Source organism: Pelecanus crispus, chromosome 2, assembly GCF_030463565.1.
Source record: "Pelecanus crispus isolate bPelCri1 chromosome 2, bPelCri1.pri, whole genome shotgun sequence".
In the NCBI taxonomy this organism is placed as follows: domain Eukaryota; kingdom Metazoa; phylum Chordata; class Aves; order Pelecaniformes; family Pelecanidae; genus Pelecanus; species Pelecanus crispus.
In genome coordinates this window covers 8,112,982-8,134,048 of record NC_134644.1, presented here as the reverse complement: position 1 = coordinate 8,134,048, position 21,067 = coordinate 8,112,982, and the positions used below count along the sequence as shown (strand labels likewise).

General features: G+C 45.3%; 1 protein-coding gene across 2 annotated transcripts in view; it reads right to left on the bottom strand.

Moving 5' to 3' along the window:
• Positions 1–4,484: 4,484 nt before the first annotated feature.
• Positions 4,485–21,067, bottom strand: part of GALNT11 (polypeptide N-acetylgalactosaminyltransferase 11) — a 53,873-nt gene continuing 37,290 nt past the window's right edge. The window contains exons 11-14 of one of the 2 annotated variants that reach the window (XR_012830826.1): positions 18,003–18,107; positions 7,613–7,750; positions 5,450–5,879; positions 4,485–4,520 (exon numbers count right to left, since the gene is read on the bottom strand). Coding sequence is in view for 1 of the 2 variants with exons in the window: in XM_009481737.2 (XP_009480012.1) it covers positions 5,748–5,879; positions 7,613–7,750; positions 18,003–18,107 (375 nt within the window). In the remaining variant the exon portion in view is untranslated. Of the gene's footprint in view, positions 4,521–4,927; positions 5,880–7,612; positions 7,751–18,002; positions 18,108–21,067 lie in introns of those variants that run through there. The other variant, XM_009481737.2, reaches the window with a different exon arrangement.

The window sequence follows — 21,067 nt, the reverse complement described above, 5'->3', positions numbered from 1 at the left end:
TATTTAAAAAGAAAAAAAAAAAAAAAGGAAAAAAAAAAAACCAAACCCAAACAAGCACCAGAAGCAAGCCGGCAAAATCTGAAGCTGACTTTCCAGACACATGGAGGTTGAACTGAGTTAACAGAATGGTCCAGCACTTTTGTTTTCGAGCTCACTAAGGAGCAACTGTTTAACTTGGGCAAAGAACCGAGGGCTGACCTGCACCCGGGAGTGCAGGTGGGCGTATATGAATGTAAGACTGAAATCACCAGCGAAAGGGAGAAGTCCAAAGTGCTGGCCACAGCCTTATTTGATAAAGGGGCAGGCCCTCTAATTAAAGAAAAATTTTAAATAAAAGTAGACACCACTGAACAAGGAATGTACTGAAACGACTTCCTTAGGGATAGAGCTAAGGGAAAAAATAACTTGCACTAAAATACGTTTAAATACTTGATTCCATGAGTCAGTTTATTGTAGTTTTTGATTTCTGTAAAATAAGAGAACCTTTTTGTATTTATTATTGAATAAGTGAATGAAGCTATTTTTAAAAAGAAAGTTAGAAGAAAGCCAAGCTGCTGCTGTTACCTGCAGACTAACAAACTCTGTTACTTTGTATAAAAGTGTAAATATTTTGAGGGGGAAAAAAAAATACAGTATAAAAATAGTTATTGACCAAATGCTACCAGATTCTGCAGCAGTTCGGGTGCTTATTATAAAATGTCAATAGGGATGTTACAATATGATCTCATGTATTAACAGGCACGTGATTACAATTACAGAATAACCAAAATCTCAATTTAAAGAGAGAGGGGGGTTTTTTATGTTTAAAGCAGTCTCAACTGTGGTCGTCTTAGAATTTTTTTAAGTAAACCTTAAGCCTGGTAAGGGCGTGTATATTACAACTCTGACTTTTGTAGATGTTTGGGTAATTTAGATTAATTTTATTTGTATTATATTGTTGCATCCCTATTTCTTCAGTCAGGTTTTTTTGTGCTTACAATTTGTGATAACTGTGAATAACTGCTAAAACCACCCCAAACAGAGGCTGGACGGTGTTTTTTCTTCGGCAAAAGTAGTCAAGATTAGGGGACTGTTCAGCCGCCATGAAATCACGTAAACGGCATAGAATCACGTAGTTGGAGCTTAAGTCTGATACGATAGCCTTCGTAAAAGGAAAACAAGGAGAAAAAAAGCTAGGTGTAACGTGCTTGCAGCTGCAGGACTCTGGCAATAGGGTTTTGGAAAATGTAATTTAAAGATGTGTTTGTATGGATTGTTTTTGTTTACATTTCTTTAAAAAATAAACACTGTTTTGTGTTTGCTTGTAGAAATTTAATCAGCATTTTGAACCAGGTTAGCTTTTTATTTTGTACTTAAAATTCTGGTACTGACACTTCACAGGCTAAATATAAAAAAAAAAAAAAAAAATGAAGTTTTTTTTTTGTGTGCACAATTAAAGTGGACTGTAAACTGTTGGTATATTCAGTAATACAGTTCTGAACTTGTAATGTATATGGCATGATGTATTTTTATCTTACAGAATAAATCAATTGTATATATTTTTCTCTTGATAAATAGCTGTATGAAATTGTTTCTTGAATATTTTTCTTCTCTTGTACAATATTCCAACATCCTACCAGTATTTGTCCTACAGGTTTTTCTGTTCTGTATAATAGTATCTAATGTTGGCAAAAAAACAAAAAAAACAAAAACAACACAAAAAAAAGAATTTTTTTGAAGTATACAGAGTGTTATGGGTTTTGGAATTTGTGGAAACAGATTTAGAAGATCAGCATTTACAAATAAAAATATTTTACATCTATAAATGACATCCTCCTGTTTTCATTTGGGGTGCCTGCTTTCTGGTTCTTTCAGGATCTCGGTGTCCGCTCCCGTCAGGGAGAAGCGGTTGCGTTCCCCTCTGTGCCGCAACCCGCGCCCGCCATTTCGCACCGGGGGGCCGAGGCTGGAGCAGCTGCCAGAGGCCGGGCCCCCAAGCGTGTTTTCCCCAGAAAACCTGCAAAAGATGCTAAAAAAAGAGGAAAGGCGCTGTGCTGCTTTGGGCGGGGGTGGAGCTCATTTTCTTCCCAGTAGCTGCCATGGGGCTGGGGGTGGATTTGTGGCGCACAAGGAGCGGGGAGGGGACACAGGCGGGACGGCTGACCCCAGCTGGGCAGGGGCTCTCCCACACTGTGCTCGGCGGGCGTACACAGCGGGGGAGAAGGACGGAGGGAGCCGGGGGGCAGTGCGGGGTGCTGGCCTTTGCCTTCCCAAGTCTCCGTTCCGTGCGATGGAGCGCTGCTTTCCTGGAGGTGGCTGAACGCCTGCCTGACCATGGGAAGCAGTGAGGGAATTCCTTGGTTTGCTTTGCTTGCGCACGCAGCTTTTGCTTCACCTGCTGCTATCTCAACCCACGCACGGGCTCATTTTACTCTCCCAGTTCTCCCCCCGCTTCCCGCTGGAGCAAGGGGTGTTGTGGGGTTAAACCATGACCCTGCTGCAAGGAACCGGCCCGACAGGGACGTTTCTATCCAGACCCCAGGTGGCTGAGTCTAAACAAGGGCTCCAAGCTTTATGGCAGAGAAGTGGGAAGCAGCCAGGCCAGCGCTGTTCTCCAGTGCTAGTTCTAGCCTGCACTTTGGCTGCTGGCGGACAGAGGAGCCATCTGCACGGGGCAGGCATCGACATGAGCAGCAAGCCGGCAGCCTGGTGCGCGGCTGCTGGAGCGGCGCCGCGCTCCCGCCTGCCCACCTCGGGCCTGGCACAGGCGGGCGCAGGGCAGCCCGGCCTCGGCAACGTGGGCGAAGGGAGCCACGGAGCAAAGCCGCGCACAGCACCAGGCTGCCAGCCGTGGTCACCGCTGGCACAAAGGAAATACTTGATGCGGAGGCTTAAAAATCAGTGTCAGGCACCATTTCTTTACAAATGTCTCAGTATGACAATGGCAAACTGAGCACTGCAACAGCTTAGAACTCAGAATAAGGCTTTTCCTTCTGTTCTTCCTATTCAGCCGAATGCCCAAGGGTAGCTGGGAGCGGTCACTCAAATAGAGGCAGAAAGCTGGCTTCGCACCTCACCCCGGGCAGCCCACGCAGGGCTGGCTGGGAACAGTCAGCTCATCCAGGGCTGGGTGCTCACAGAAAAGACTGAGAACCCTCGCTTGGTCCACATTTTGCGTGCGATGACCTGGGCTGTGCGGCTGCAGCACCGAACGTACGCGGCTGTGGCTAAAAATCAGTCACTGCAGAAACGCCATCGCCTCCCTCTGCTCCTGGACACCGGCACCGGTCCCCAGCTCCTGGCAGCGGCTGGGCGCCCGGCACAGCCCGCATGGGACGGCACAGCCCAGCTCCACCAACTCTGGCTGAAGCCGCAGCGCCGCAAACGTGGGTAGCGCTTGTTGCCAATGTTTATCTGCTTTGTTTAAGGAACAATCCGGCTGTGACTCGGTGGTCTGTCAATTCTACCCTCTTGTCTGTTACTGCAGGCTTAGAGACCACATGTGCAGAGCTGTTCCTGACAGCAGCCTCCACATTTCCTTACTGGGAGCAAAAGGTCAGAAATTTGCTGTGGCAACAGACTCGGACCATAAATAAAACCAGCTTCTGCTCTGCCTGTTTGAGGCTTTGTTTGTTTGTTGGTTTTTTTATTATTTTTTTAAAAAGACAACATAAAGGCCACAGGAAAAAAAAGGCAGAGCAAGGCTACTGCACAGCCGAAACAAATTTTTCACAGCCTACAGGAAAGCCCGGCACAGAGCTGGGAGCAGCCGTACCAGCACCCACCGCTGCTCCCCACTGGCTGCCGGGAGCAGTCGGGGTTAAACGAAGCTGCAGCCCCTCGCTTTCATCCCCAGCAGGGACCGGAATTAATTCCACACAGGACAGCCACCCAGGTGCCCCCCGAGGGGGCAGGGATTTGTGTAAGGACCGCAGCACAAACCCGCTCTGGGGCTGTCGGCACGCCGCCCTGGCTGGTTTTACGCCGCCCTGGCTGGTTTTACGCCGCCCTGGCTGTGGCTGACAGGGTTCAGCTGACGACGCAGCGCTGAGCTGACACGGCGGTGAGCTGACGCGGTGTGTGGCTGTCCCAGCCCACAGGCCAGGCAGCCCCACGCTGCCCTGCAGTGGCGATTTGGGAACCCGTCCCAAGGCGCCGGGTGCCCCTGCAAGGGCCGCCTGCCCAGCCAGGTGCCCAGCTGAAGCACGGCTGCTGACGGGCGCTGGGGTTGCTTTTAAGAGCCTTTGAGTGGTAGGAAGGACCTTGGCCGGTGTCCCACTTCATTGTTCCCGTTGTAAGGCTTTACCTGGAAGAACTGCAGCCTATTGCTCTGGCTCACAATTAAACCCTGCTTACCTGGTTCCTCGCTGCCTGTGACTTGCTGCTCCCACCACTGCTGACCGAGGCAAGAAGCCGGGCAGTGGCCAGAGACCTCTCTTACCTGCTCATCCTCTTCCTCCTGCGCTTCTCCCCGCAGGGCGGCTGCCCGGGCAGACGGCTGAAGGACCAAATGCAAGCTGTCACAAGCGAATCTCTCCTCTCTGCGGGAAGATGTGGGTCTGTAATTACTCCAACATGATCATTATTTGCCTCACGCTGCCCAAGTGTCAATAACTGGATGCCGGAGTATCTGTGCAGGTGGAAAATGTTTCTCTGCTGCCCAAGTGAAGGGGCAAGGCTGTCCTGGCGCTGCCGACGTCTGCGCTGCACGCTTCCCGGGAAAGGCAGGTCGCTGCGGCGTGATAAACAAGGCCAACGTGGCTAAGAAGAAATACGCTGGGTAAGAACAGCTTTTCTCTTCTGCAGCAGCTTCCACACACTGAAGAAGCATCCAGGGCTGAGGCGGGAAGTCAAAGAAAGGTAAGGAGTGAAATAAAAGAACTTGGGAAAGGAAACAGAGAAATGGAGGAAAAAAACAGAGAGTGAAATTATCTGTCGAACCTGCCAAGACGTGAGAGAGGGAGAAAGAGCCGGCTGTGAAGAGAAGGAGTGAAAACAAGGGAAGACCCCAATTCTGTGAACATCAGTTTGCATCAGTCTCTTAGTTGGAGCTTTCTGGTCCAACAGCTACAAAGAGTAAGGCCATACAGATTAATAAAAAAATGATACTTTATTTTAAATGCAGCTACTGTCATGAGTCATCAAAATAGACTTTGTAATAGTTACTTTGTTTTAAATATGAGGCAACGAATGACAGCTAAGAATTTAAACTACATGAAATGTTCTAAAATTGTAAATTCAGAGAGCTAAATTTAAATATTACAAATGACAATTTTCAGAAGAAAAAAGGGAATAAAAATATTTTCCAGAAAAAGTAAAATAATTTGGCCAGTAAAACCATACTAAAACTGTAAATTAATGAAATACTGCACATGAAATACTTGAAGAGGATTCCTTTCCGTCACTGTCATGTAAAAGATCCACAAAGCTAAAATCTCACAATTTACACTGCTCTAATAATTTCTCTTACTCAAAAACAGTTCAATAATCCAGGATAATCCGAGGAACCGCTGATAAATTGCACTTCTACGTGTTGTTCTGCAGTAGGGCTGCTGCTATTACTGCTGCACCTGAGCAGGGACCGGCGAGCACCTGGGCCTTCTCACACACGCAGCTCTTCGTAGCAGGGTATTTCTGAAGGGTCCTTGCGTGGTTGTGCCAGGTGTAGCAGCTAAGAGCTCCTCGCAAAGCCCTCCAGAATGACTTAAAGTCACAGCTGAAGGGGATCGGGTCTTGGCTTAACGCTTCTCAGCCACATCCTCGCTGTCTCAGCTCTCGAAATGCCACTGCTGAGGAAGGGACCCATCGCAGATGGCCATGGTCACGTACCCTTTGTGGCTAAGCGGATCTACCACCTTCATGCACTGCCCCACGGAGACCTGGTAGAGGCGGTTGTTCTTCTAGAGGAGCGAGAAAGACAGAGAGGATTCATTTATTAAAACTTCTGTTCTATTCCACCATCAAACTGACGCCGAAACCGATGCTTAGCGGGAGGGGATGCTCCTTCCTGACAGACGAGCCTGCCAGCAGCCTCCCTGCCACACCAGACCCACAGCAGCCGCATGTAAAAGCCAGAGTACAGCACAGCCCATAACCATGTTCCGGCCTTGAAACGAAGGCTCTCACGCCCTTACAAGGACCCAGTTCTTATTTTGTTCATACCATAGCCTCTCAATGAGCTGGGCGGATGACCAAACCCATTCCCCTGCGCTCAGCGAAGAGGGAGCCCGCAAGGCCACGGCGCAGCACAGCCAGGTCCCCGCTCTGCACCCGGCCAAGCCTTGGCAACGCCGCTGCCCTCAGCGCCCACGTGCAGGGTGATGGGTCTCTTGTGCGTGGTGGTCCCAACAACCAGGGCAAGGCCAGACCCTAGTCAGCTGCGAGAAGGAAACAGATCCTTCTTCTCTTGGGTTTTGGTTCCCCTTTCCTAATCAATCCTAATATTTGATTTGCTTTCTTTTGTTGTCGATCATTAATGAGCACCAGTGTGACACCGTCACAGATCCACCTCCCGCAGCCTCAGTGGCAATGGCCCGCTCAAAGCCCACGTTCCACACGTGAAGCCCAGATTCCTTCTCCCCATCCCAGGTATCACCTGGCAGTTAAGTGCATTGAATTTCAATGGCCATTCTCTTGTCTGTCCTCTCAGTCTTGTAAAATCTTTGTCTGCTAACTCAAGCTGAAGAGCCCTGAATAATCTCTTACCAGCAGCAGAATTTTTCAGCTCACTACTCCCACTACCATTTGCAGCTGTGGTGCTGCTGGTGCGAGTGTCAGACACGCACAGCCCTGGGCTCACGCGATATCTGCCCCTGTACCTCCAAACCATCCGGGACTGCAACAGCCTTCCTTATTTGACTGCACTTAGGAACTTGTGCTGCCGAGAAGCAGCATTGTACGAACCCAAGACAGTTTATGCAGAGCTGTTGCTGAAGGACAAGAGGCAGTTCTGGTCGTGCCCTCCTCCTTCAGCGACATTCGTACTACAGACTCACTGCTATGCGCAGGGCATGCAAGGGGGCAGCCTCTGAGTTAATATCCAGGAGCCAAATTTCACATGTATGCAGCACTGGCTCAGTTTTGTGAAAACAGCCACTCAAGCCTCCAAGCCATTAAACTAACAAGATGCTTATTATAGGACAGAAGCAACTGCAAAAACCCTCCTCTTTCAATCCTCAGCTCTGCCCTACGCTTCTCAAGCACTAAGCAGAAATCACCACATGGACGGCTCCTGTCTCCCAGTCCTGCAAACACAACACAACAAAGAGCTGTGGGGTGGATTTTGTTCTCTCTGGCACGTCCCTGTGAGCCACAGTGCTGCAGGTGGCTGTGACGAGCAGAAAAAAGGCTAAATGGGGCTGCAGAAACCTTCCTATGTTGCAAAAGAAAATGCCTGCGTGTCCCAGAGCTCAAGGAAAGTCGTGTTCAGGCTGAACTGCAGCCACCAAAGCTGTGTAACTTTTGTACCTGTTGCTTGGACTGTGGGCTGGGCCTAGTACAGCGCAGTTGGCTTCGTACATCTGAGGTTTGGTCACAATTAACTCAACCCTGATATCCTGTTAGTGCTATTATCACATCATTTATTGAGACATTAATTACAAACAACGTGCTATATGCCAGCCACTCCACTTACCCCAAACGTCCACTGCTGCGAGCCGCCAGACCCATGGCATTTCATAAGACGAGGTGGATCGGACGAGCGAGTTTCCGAAACATCCAAGCAAAGGAGATTATTTAAAATCAGCTCGTGATCTTCATTGTAAATCCAGACCTGAAAGAGAAAATAGAAAGACATTTATCCCAGTGTTTCAGGGCCGGTGCCTTGCATTGTTTGTTCAGCTACAGAGGAGGCACTTCAGCATTTGGGTGTCAGAGATGCGCCTCGCAACGCTTGCTGCCTCTTTGCTGCCTTTTTTCCAGCAACTGAAATGCAACTGCAGTGCTTTATTGCCTTCCCAACATCACACAGTGTCAGCCCACGCAGAGGAACTAAAAGGACTGCTTGCGATCCTGCTCTGTACTAGCATTTTTAAAATTAAGCAGCCCCCATATGTTCCTCCTGTCCAGGCAGCTAGGCAAGATAATGCAACAGGCAAGCGGTGGATCTCCGAGCAGGTGACCAGCCACTCTCTGAGCCAAGTCAGTCAGCCATTAAGCCAGGCAGTAAAACTCCTTATCCAAAGACAATCCTTTGGTCATGAAGGAGGGCTGGCAGATTGCCTCAATGCCACGCAGGGAGCCAGCACGGGGGCTAGAGGAGGATGCTGGGTGACAGCAAGTGGCCCAAGAGCTGTGCGGAAGCAGCTTGGCAGGCATGCAAGGCCAAAAGGTATCTCCAATCTTCTTGGAAACTGCTGCATTTGTCCATAAACATGTAGGAATTTACTTAATATTGTCCTCTGGGGTCAGCTTGTAGATGCTGAATGATGAGAAACCGAAATCAGCTGTGCAAGTTCCAGTGCCAGGTAGCCTACGTTAGTCCCTGCACTGGTCCCAGGGTCCTGCTCCTTGCAGCTGGTGGCCTGGTGCTCAGAGATCTTCACTCAGAAGATGATTGCTGACATCCAGCTGCTATTACAACTTTCCATGCTGCTCTCCAAGGAGCAAGAGAAATCACTGCTTCAGCATTCCCATTCTGAAACTACACGCTCCATAACCAACAGGTTTACGTCCTTCTCTGCTCCCCAGCCAAACTGCTTTTGCTAGCTGTGCCGTGCTTAGAGGGAGACCAGCCCTCCCACATCACACCCACTTTGTTTTGGCCGAACCAACATGAAAACATCTTGATCTGGACCTCAAGAACCTACACAATATCCCAGCAGCTCACATAGTGCTGGGAACTGAATCCAGCTCCTCTCTGGGGCCCACATGCATAAAGCAAGCATGTGCTGGTTCACATTTCCAGCTTCACCTGCATTTGGGTTCCTGAATTTACATGATGTTCCAGGAGTTTCTGTTGCCAGACTGAAAACCATCGTCACCTCTAACAAGAAGCAAGGCCACACTCAACCTGTCAGCTTGTCCTCTCCCACGTGCTACTTGGGCACAAACAGGTATTTTTATTGTTGGTATAAAATACCATCAGGCACCTTCAGTTGCTGCAGTTCATGCCCATACCCTGCTAGCTCTCACTGGGCTGCCTAAACCTGGCTTTGGAGCAAGGCACACCTGACACAGCTGAAGGTTCAGGGAAGCTGGCCCACCAGTCTGGTCTAACTGCAGGAGCTGCTGGGCCCCCCTCCCTCCCTCAGTGCCTTCAGGCCTGCAAAGTCCTGGGCCATATCAGTTAGGCAGAGGACCTGGAGCTCTCACAAACAACGGGAGACTCTGATCCCTGGGCCAGAAAGCAAAGAAATGGATGAACTTTGGTGTGTGCACCTCAAAATACCCTAGGTTAGAAAGGGGTAGGGAAAAGGAGAAGAAAGTGTGTGAGAACTGTAACACTGCAGTGCAGGGAAGACACTGAGACCATCTGGCTAAACACCAAACAACTGCTATTCCGAACACACAGCGGGGCCCCTGCATTCACATGGCACCTGCACAGCACCTCCCGACCTCCCTGGGTGCTGAGCGGGCGACAGCAGAGCTGGCCAGGTCTCTCCGTCTGCTGCCGCTCCCAGACCCGAGCCCAGGCTGGTGCGCGCAAGGAGCATCCCTGCTCATCCACTTCACTTGCCCCCATCAACTTCCTTCCCCCTGCCTTCTGCCTCGGTGAATGAGGGGGAATTGAGCCCCTCATAGCCGTAGCAGCAGCACCTGTACCTACAGGCATGCTAAGTTCTTCTGGTGCGCTCTTCTTCCAGCCCTGTTTTGTTGTCACACAGCTCAGTGCTGCAGTAACCATGCCCACTGTGTGACTTTTATTTTTCCACTAAGTCTGCAGGAGTTTCACACTCAGAGTATAGAATATCAAATTCCAGGCAGAAAAGTCAGGCAAATAAAACAAATTCTGGTGAGAGTTTTTTGTGGGTTTTAGGGTTGGGTTTTTTTTGTTTTTTTTTTTTGTCAGATGAAACTAAAACCAGCCTTCTGGAGGGAGCTGTGACTCAGGACACTGCCTCAGTTGGACAGCACAATTGAAAAGCATACAGCTCATTCATTATCACAGTGACTATTATAATACAGTGAAGGACTCCTTTGAGGAACTGCAGGTATTACATTAAAATTTGCCCTAACCTCAGGTGTTCTGGGCCTTCTAACATACTACTATTTCTGTTTAAACCCCATCATGAGAAAGCAAGCATGGCAAGATTAAAGAGGAGGAGAGAATGGAGAAATAGCAGCACTTGCCAGAAGAGCTATTAAAAGAAGAATAATGATGGAGCCAAATCCAAACAACAGATGAAACCGGTAAGAATTGAGAGAAGACTGCAGCGACACAGGGAGCAGACCTTTAACCAAAAGCTGAATAATGGCAAAGAACACACAACGGAGGTTAAATCCAGTATGATACTTCTCCAGAAAGGCTTACACAAGACAGCCAAAATTAATTTCAAACTAATTACATGTTTAGTGTAAAGAGTGTAAGAGAAAAGGGGAAAAAAGACCCAAATTTGAGACACACTACGGTTCCAAACTCAGACTAGAGTATCAGTATGAACTTGCAGATTATTAACAGATTCAAGCACGAGGAGAGAAAAGCCACCCCATGAGTTTCTTTGTAATATAACTGCAAGCCTTTGCATACTCCAAAATTTATTAACTACTTTGCTGCTGAAGACTCGAAAGACAATGTTTAGCTCTTGCTGTTACAGGCTGTCAGGAGCAACAGCCCAGTATAGGAAGGAAACATCTCCTGGCAGCCAGCACCACTAATATCTGATCTGCAAGGAGAATAAACTGCTCTCATTTTCTTTTTGTCCATGACTTGCTTGGGTTCAGGCTCAAGCACAATATCAAAAGTGTATAATCAATAAGGTGCCTGCCTAGGATTTATACTTTAATTCTGAGCGATGTCTTCTGTTATCCTCCTACATATTTTCTGCAAAAAAATGACATATTTAAAATTTATTTTATTTAAAAAAAAAGTAACAGACCAGGTGCAGGATATTTTCATCCTGCACCTACTTCCTAACACCTAGAAGAACATTCACTGTCAGATTTCAGTTTCTAAAAGTAGAATTGTGCCCAGCTCCCACCACAGAGGAAAACAGCACCTTTCATTGCTGTCCCCCAGAGACACGTGCTAATAGCTGACCTGCTCCACAGGTCTAACCAAAAAAAAAAAAAAAAAAAAAAAAATCACTGACCATTTTCACTGGAGTCAAAGAAAAACACCAGGATGCAATTAGAAGATAATGAATTGTTTCAGTTTTCTAAATGGCAGATGTTACGGAAAAACCCCTCTCCATAATGAAAGTGATCAAGTTTTGGGTGAAATAAATGATTTAATGTGGTGAATGCTGTAGGATCGGCCTTTTTCTAGCAGCTCCTTTTCCTCTCAACACAGGCAACAGGGTAAGAGGAAAGGTGCAAGGACCCCTTCAGTCTTGGAGTGCAGTGGCCCGTTCAGCTGCCGACCAACCCTTCCGAGGTCCTAGATGTCCCTGGAGCACCTAGAGATCTTCCCTAAGGCAAAGCATTTCAGGTTGGGCAGTGATTAGATGCCTGCCCAAGTCTCCCACCCACCAGTTGATGCCTTCACCTTTGGCTACAGGGGCACAGAGGTCCTGCTCATGCTTAGTGACCCAGACTGCAGTAGCTGATTCACCTTTCCCATAGTGGAATGGGACTCACAGATCTGGGGTAAGCGTTCTCACTGCTAGAGCAAAGCCAGCGTGTGTATCCTCCTGGTCACCCACAGACACATGTATAGCATGGGCTAGAGTAGGTCTCATGGACAAAATAAATGGGAGGAGGTCCAAAGTACAAACTCTATTAGTATAAACCTTTTTTATGCAGGTGCAGCTTAGGAAGAACTGGATTTTTAATTTAGTCCCCTCAAAAAGTAGTTCTGACTATTTACAGATTTAAGACTGAGGCTTCCTAGGGCTTCCAGGATTTTGCTTCACCCCCATATAACACCAACAAATCACCCAGCTTCTGCTGGACTGATTGGCAAAATGACTTCATTAATCTCATTTACATATAGGCAGGTGGGTAGAAACAGAGCTTCTCCTCATATGCAGCTTAATGAACAGCTGCAGTGATGACTACAGTTTAACTCCTTGCAAGGACAGCAGTGTGACATTGCTGAAGACTGGATAGTGGAGCTTTTTTTGCTCTCTCCTTTTACTAATATCTGGATTTCCTAACTCGTTTCAGGTTGCCACTGTTGGTAAAGGAGGCATGCTCTTCACCCCCTCCATAAACCTCTATATCCCAGTGATCACCCTCTGGGATTATTTTTTACCATAATAAAGAGATACAGGGCTGTGTTACTGATCCCGCCCCCCCCCCCCCCCCCAAAAAAAGATGAAATTATTCCTACAGTGAGATTAATTAATGTAAATAGATAACAGCTAGCTGAAGTACTTCAGAGGAAATTCAAGTGAGGAAAGGGCTCAAGTGGTGCCTCATCATCTAGGAAGATGGCCCATACTATCATTTCCTTTTGAAAAATGGAGTTACCTATAGAAGAGTCCACTGTCAATCCAGACAACTGTATTAAAACAAAACCTATCGCCTGACCTGGGGCAGGGGGCGGAAATCAAAGAATCTGTAGTAGGTAGAAAAGGGAAGCTCACTGTTCCTAGGGAATAAATATTTCAAAATGATACCAAATAAACCAGGAAGCATCAGCCTACCCTTTGGCTTTCAGAGTGCAGTGGAGTGTAGCAAAAGGCATGGCTGGCCAACTGGCAAAGCTTTGTGGATATAAGCTTTTATTTGGCCTGCACATTGCATTAGCACTAGAGGAATGCATTGAAAATTTTCAGTAAATACAGAGCTACTACAGAAACAGCCCTTTGTGTGAAAGAAAATCCCTGCCGTGAACCATGCCGACAGGAGAAGCATTCCAGTACTTTCATCAGTTACAATCTGTTGCTTAGATTGGCACTACTGTATTATTCTGTCCAAGTCTTTAAAAGACAAAAATTCAGCCTAAGAGCACAAAAAAAGCTGCCTCAGCACTGAGGAAGAGATGTGCCTAGCAATTTGCATCATCACAGCTATTTGCATGTACTTCACCTCCTGTTATTATGGATAACAATGACATCACATGGTTGTGAAAATCATCAGAAACAGCAAAGTTTGGTGGCCTATAATCATTATTTTAAGCTACTGCTACCCTGAAAACCCAATGGCTTCCTGAAGGTTGTTCCAAAGCAGGTACATGCTTTCTGTTTCACAGTTCAGTGTGTTGCTGATGTTTCATGACAATTGTTAGAGGGACCGAAGAACTGTGTTCCTTCAATAGTTTATGGAAAAGCAGCAGACTTAACTTGCACATCTTCACACTCACTCTAGACATGTGTTGTATCAGAAAAGCAAACTAACAGCCATGACCTAGAGGTTTAGGGAGAAAGATCTTACACAAGAACTGCACGTGTGAGCACATCCTTCTAGACTCTGACTCTTGAACAGTTTGTAAAGTATGTATTCTTACATTTATAAAGTGCTACAAAGCCTGTTAACAGAGCTTTTTCTGAAATTCCAAGAGGGCTTTTAAAACCCTTTAAAAAGGGTTATCTTTTAAAGGCGCAGAGCACAGATGCACATGCTTAGACACCTTAGCACCATCCCCAGCTGGAATGGCAGCAGTCACATTTTTAAAGCTTATTATATTGCTAAGTAAGAGAAAGGTTAAATTATTGAAATGAAGCAAACACACAGAGGAGAGGTTATAACAACACAGGAAGTAAAGCTTAAGAGTCAATTTAGCATATCTGAAAACAAACAGTAGGAAAAAAAATCCACATAATTCAGTGGACTTTAAAGAAGAGATTTTTTGGAAAAGGAACTTGGTTTTAAGCATTTAGGTCTGGAAGAAGGCAAGTACACATTAGCCACATGACAAACCCAATCTTCTTTTAGCTGTTAGATGACAAACACTCCCTCTAGTTAGTCCTATGTTGGCCATTGTGCTTCACTCAAAAACCTTCCTTTTTAGTGTTCTTTGATGCTTCTTTTCCAAGTTTGTCAGTAACTACTTCTCCTCTAGGGCAGTATCTAGCCCAGAGCCTGCTTCAGCATCCTTGTCTCCTAATCACCACCTGATTAACCTTGGCATGATGGTTTTGGGTCAGATCGACACCACAGTTTCTTACTTCCACTTTGCAGACATCTCCAGTCTTTTAAGATGATCTTTCAACATGCTTAAATATTTTCTATCCTCCGTCAACACCGAAGTTTTTGTGGCATGCACTACCTTGTGCATTCTCAGGTTTTTTTCCAGAAAGAGGTCAGACATAGTACTGAATTTCGGGAAAATGTTTTCTTTGGCAATCTTGGCAGTTCCTTCACATGACTCACTCTTCAGCTACAAGATTTCTCATTCCATGTTAGTCTTCCATTTGCAAAATTCACAATCAATTTTTCTGCTGCTTCTGTTACTTCACACCTCTCCACACTGACCTTCATTCTATAAGATCCTGTTACCTCTTCTACTTGAGCTATTTCTAACTACAAAATTTTTGTCACTTATTCCTAAATTTGTGTTCGATCCCCAGTATTATCCCAGACTGAGTATTTCTGTTACAGTTAATGAAACATCCTATTTTCATTGTAACTTAGAGAAAGACACAAATTTTTAAAATATTTTCTAGATGCATCACCTTTGTGAGAACCACTTTCCTTATTTTCTTTCTATAGCAAAGAGATGAACTGAATGTCACTTTCATGTCAAGTCCTAGAAAACAGGGTAGTTTGATGTGCTTGAGTAATTTTTAACTTTACTTAATGATGATCATTTAAGTCAACATCAATTAAAAGTACTACCCATAATGGTGATACAACTGCAAGTTATATAACATCTCTTTTTTTTTTTTAAATCAAGGAGTTAAATGAGAATTTGAAATTTCTTAGCAGCCATGAAGGCTGAAGAAAGCAAAGCATAAACTAAAGGCAAAACAGACTTGCTTGTAAGGCCAATCTCATGACTTCAGTGAGTCTGGTTTCTCCACACACTCACTTTTCAAGGTCAGCTCTTGCACGAATCATCTATATTACACAGAATACTATTTTCCAGTCAAAAGACTATACAGAAGATAATTTTCCAACCAAAAGAACTGCAATCAATAAGTCTTAAGGCAGCCCAGTTTTGTCTTCCCAGCCCTTTGCATGTTTTCCCAGGTAGACTGCACCTTGCTCCTTCGACTGAACAGTAGTGTGTATTTTTCAAGGGAGGGTGTTATCTATTCACAAAGCAAAAGCAGCCTGGAAAAAGATAAACAGTGATAACTCCTCAGGGAAAAAAAATAGCTGGCATCAAATGAAATCAGCACCAAGTGGCATCAAATTATTTCCACAGAAAGCACAGCTAAGCTGTGGTACTCACTGCCACAGGATGCCAAAAGCTTACATGACGTCAAAATACAATTAGACACTCATGAAAAAGCAAAAATGCTACAAAAATACCATCTTTGGCTCAGAAAAAAAACACTAAACAGACAAAAAAAAATACTGCTCACAAAGTGTAGATTGATATCTTCCAGAATAACTGTCTGTACTGCATGTATTAAGCAACACACACTTAACTTGCTGCCAGTGGGCATCCAGTGGACAGGGTAGCTGGGTACCTGCCTTTCACCACACCCAGCACAGGCTTTCTTATTAGGCCAAAGGCATAAACCAGATGCTTCTAGAGCAAAAATCAGCTGAAAATGCCAATGGGTTGAGCGTTACCATAAATGACAGTTAAAAGCTTTCAATACTCAGAAAGTTTCTTGCTATTTTTATAAGCAGAAGCTGTTAATTAAGTGTCATCTTTCTCTACATTGTTCTCACATCTCTATAGCAAGATTATTCAAAGGGTTATGAAAGCAAGCTGGCTGAATGCACTCTTGGGATTTATTAGGAGAACAAAATAAGTCTAATGGCAGAAAACCATAGTGTTGGTTAACATACTTGGTTGAAGAACAAAATCACTGTGAAAGAAGATAGCACAGCCAGGTGTTTTTGGTGGGGTTTTTTTTGTTTGTTTGTTTGTTTTTAATGAGAACTAATTGCTTACTTTACCACTAGTAAACTAGATTCATGAGAAAAAAAGCCAAAGATCAATGATCTGAGCATTAATTCGTCTTTCTCAACACCAAAAGGCTAAGTGAAGTTGCTGTCTCCAGGAGGGGGGAAAAAAAAGAAAAAAAAATTCAGAAAAAGGTTTTGATAAGGAAAAAAAACCAGACTTCCTCCTCCAGCCACGTGGCAGCTCACTATCAGAAATACTGCAGGAAGAAGGGAAACAGTAACTGTGAGGACCCATCTGTTCTTACTGTGGACATCATCCACTGGAAGTTTTGTGTTCAAAAAACGGGCAGACATGGCACTTTGGGACATGGTTTAATGGGCATGGTGGTGTTGGGTTGATGGTTGGACTGATGATCTTGGAGATCCTTTCCAACCTTAATGATTCCTAGTTTTTACTTTCATTAAAAAATAATCCACCCACCAAGCCAGGAAACACAAAATTATTACTCTACCCTTAATTGGTTTAGTGGTGGACATGGTAGTGTTAGGTTAATGATTGGACTGGATGATCTTAAGGGTCTTTTCCAACCTAAACGATTCTATAATTCTAAGTCATTGCTGTTTTCTCACTCACAGACTGAATGGCTTGGAAAGCAGGGTAACACCTCTGGCACTGTAAATGTACAATCAATGGTGCCAATCAGGTACCCTTACATTCACACAGGCAGTAAGACTTGCTGACTTGCAGATAATGGAAGAGATCACACAGGAAAACCTTGAATCCCATTCCAGCTTAAATTCATCCACCTTTAAAACAGGGACCTAGAATTTGGTAACAGAGATGATTACTCGGTACTCCACAGACAAAGTGCAGGGATGTATTGTTTGGTCCTGGCTAAGTGGCAGCTGGAGACCACGTGTCTACAGCCAACCACACTTATCCAGACACCGGCTAACACCTGTCACACTGCCTCCCTGTGTCACATTCAACTGGTGAGACCACAGGTAGGAGGCAAAAAGTCCCATTAGTTGACAGAGCATACAACTTTTTGTTTGGGACTATTACCAATTATCCTGCATCTACTTCTGCAGTTTCCATATCCTGAAAACTACTGCCCATTTCGTAAAGTACTAAGTTAGTCTAGCACAACCCACCTTCAGTAAAGCTACGCTGCATTACATCCTGTGTTCCATTTATTTTATGTCTTTGATTACTTTTCTCTTTAGATACTAATTTTTAGACTTGGGTCCCATGGGCTCCTAAATCATAATGTTCTCAATGTAGTTCTTAGCTAGGTAAAAGTCTTTATGGCATTAGGGTGAAGACCTCTCTACCCTGGAGACTGTTTATCCAAGTCCTGAATTTCTGTTGCCTGGAAGAATTGAAGTGGAATAGCAAAGGCTTCATGTAGTAATATAAAAACTCTCAGTAGATTTTCACATCCATCCCCAATTAATCCTCACCTGTAGTCAAAGAATTTTCTAAATTCCTTATAATTCCTTCTATTTAAAGATAACAACAAATCATTAATTCACCCCAAACTATAGCCACTCCAGCAGCAGAGGACTAGTTGTACATTACACAAAGAACAGCAGGTCAGGAAAAGGCTGCCTTAAATCCTGGTATGAGGAACTGACTGAAAGAGCTTCTACAAATTCTGAAGTGTGAATCAGTGGATTATGAATGCATCAGGAGCCACTTAAGGATAGTCTTCAGCCACATACTGAGATTCATGCCATAAGAATAGGAGATTATAATATCCAACGCTCAGCATGAGTAGGTACAGAGCAGTAAGCGCCACAGTTTCCCTTAGCCAGCCTTGCTGTTTGAACGATACTCTGAAATCAGCCTGCTTGCTGATGAGATGTTATACTAGGGCACTTTGCCAGCAGGCAAACATATTAGCAATTTGCAAGATGTGAATCACTATTCAATATAATTAGAAATATCATACCTGGTTTTGATCATTGTAGTCACATTCCCGAACCACTACCAGGCCTCCTTTCTGACTTGGGTGGCCCTGGGCGACCAGGCATTTGTTGGTTTGAAGGTGATACAACTATGAAAGGAAAACAGTTTGATGGACAGCATAAACAACAAACATCACATACCGAAGCGAACATATGGTAATGCTTTTGAAGCCCGAGGACTCAGTGTGCTCACACACACAAAAAAAACCCCAACCCACACAAACAACCCACAATAAAAAAAAAATCCTTTCCTTTTAAAATACCATTTTGCTTTTCAGATAATTCAGAGAAAAAACAGCATTAAATAGTTCCATTTTGCTTTCTAATTACATCAAGATTTCCCTCTTTATGATACAAGTGCAGTACACGCAAAATGGCTCAGCACATGCTGGCCATACTCTGTCAAGTTTCTTTCCCCTCTTCACTCTCCATGAAAGTCTCAGGTCCCAGGTAGTCATGACCTCAGGAATATCAACTGTACTGTATAAACTACATTTTACTACAGTTTAGCTTAAACATAAGTTTCATTACACAGCCTCTCAAGAATCATAGAATCATAGAATTGTTTAGGTTGGAAAAGACCTTTAAGATCATCCAGTCCAACCATTAAGCTACACTACCAAGTCCACTCTAAACCAATCAAGGGTAGACTAGACTAAACCATATCCCAAAGTGCCACATCTACCCATTTTTTGAACACTTCCAGGGATGGGAACTCCACCACCTCTCTGGGCAGCCTGTTCCAATTCTTCACCACCCTTTCCATAAAGAAATTTTTCCTAATTTCCAACCTAAACCTCCCCTGGCACAGCTTGAGCCCATTTCCTCTCATCCTATCACTAACTACTTGGGAGAAGAGACCAACACCCACCTCACTACACCCTCCTTTCAGGTAGTTGTAGAGAGCGATAAGGTCTCCCCTCAGCCTCCTCTTCTCCAGGCTAAACAACCCCAGTTCCCTCAGCCGCTCCTCATAAGGCCTGTGCTCCAGACCCTTCACCAGCCTTGTTGCCCTTCTCTGGACACGCTCCAGCACCTCAATGTCCTTCTTGTATTGAGGGGCCCAAAACTGGACACAGTATTCCAGGTGCGGCCTCTCCAGCACCGAGTACAGGGGCACAATCACCTCCCTGCTCCTGCTGGCCACAGCATTCCTGATACAGGCCAGGATGCTGTTGGCCTTCTTGGCCACCTGGGCACACTGCTGGCTCATGTTCAGCCAGCTGCCTACCAGCATCCCCAGGTCTTTTTCCGCCACGCAGCTTTCCAGCCACTCTTCCCCAAGCCTGTAGCATTGCATGGGGTTGTTGTGCCCGAAGTGCAGGACCCGGCACTTGGCCTTGTTGAACCTCATACAGTTGGCCTCGGCCCATCAGTCCAGCCTGTCCAGGTCCCTCTGCAGGGCCATCCTACCCTCCAGCAGATCGACACTCCCACCCAGTTTGGTGTCGTCTGCAAACTTACTGAGGGTGCACTCAATCCCCTCATCCAGATCAGAAGGAATTACATAAAAACAAGCAACTTCAGAGACTTATGCTGTTTGCAAATTGATTCTCAGGAGCGTTCAGGTAACTGAAAAGCCAGTTATCAGCTAAGTTATTTTAATGACAGATCAGAGAAGAAGGGAAAATTTTACAGATGCCCAAATGCTCATTCCAGTTCAAACACACTGCCTAGTCTGATTTGGAGTAATGTTGTATCAGGGGACTAGATTCACGTCAGGAGCCTGTCCTCGGATACAAAACTGTAAGCATGTACCATCAAGGCAAACAAGGAGGTTCCCAGCAAGTTAGCAACCTCTCCTGCTTTGGGCAATGATGCCCACCCTAAAAGTCACTCAAGAGATTTTCTGCAGAGAGCGAGGACTAGGTTGTCCTACTCCAACAGCCAAGAATCATTAAGGTATTGATGCATGTAACCCCACAGACTTACTCAGCAAGCCAAACACCTCTATTCTGAGTTTAAATTATATGCATACCCCAAACTAACTGGTGGCCAGCAGAAGACTTCTTTTCAGCCTCCTTATTTTTCTTCCCCCAGTGTGGTGGGAATCAGGCTATTCAGGCAGCAATCACTGCCTGCACATCAAGAACAGTACCGCACGCAGCCAAGGGCACAAAGGAGAAAAGCAATTATTCTAGCAGTGGCCACAACTCTGCCATTTCCTTCCTCACAGGAGAGCCCAGCTCTCTACCAAGTGCATGGGAGTGCATTTGACAGTCACTGGCTGTGTGCGTGTGGGAGATGGCAGGGCCCCAGATTTGGCATCCGCTTTAAAAACAGTTATTTGCAATCTGGAGCTGAATGTAGAGGAAAAAGAATTTGCTGTCCTGAACTCAAGGCCAGGCTGATTAATTAGCTAGCTGCATTTTATTACGAAGACATACATAGCTCTCTTGGCATTTGTATCTATTCTATAGATCTTTAGAAACCAAAAGACACTTCCAGTAATAAAAGAAAGGACTGCTCCATGACATGACAGCAAAAATTAGAGAGCGCAAATACCAAATCATGTTCTTCACTAAACACCATTTCTGGAAATAGCTGTCCCAAGGCACATCAACAGCCTCCTCAAGTGCACCATGTTTCTCCTGTTCCCTACACACATCTGAAACAAATTACACAAAACCTTCTAAGTAACATTTCCTCACACCCCAGAGACTTCTAAGAGAGATCTCATTTTCATCATTCCTCAACTCAACAGAAGGCTTTCAAGCCATACAGCTACACGAGTTTTATATGATTTTTGTCCTTGTTTTTATTGGCCATGATGATCAGCATTTGATAACACCGTTAAGAACTGTCACAATTTGTGATCATTACAGTTCTCCCCAGCTGTCAAACCAGCGCTTATCTCTGGCCCAATTAGTTTTTGAGAATAAGCTGGGATTTGGAGTGATTCATCCCAAATCCTGAAGTGTCTGGCACGCAGTGGTGACATTGGCTGATCATTCTGTTCCTTGTAGGCATCTGGAAATAGTTTATACAATCATCAGAGCCAGAGCTGTCTCTCACACAATGCTGGGTATAATTCTTGAACCCCAGAGAA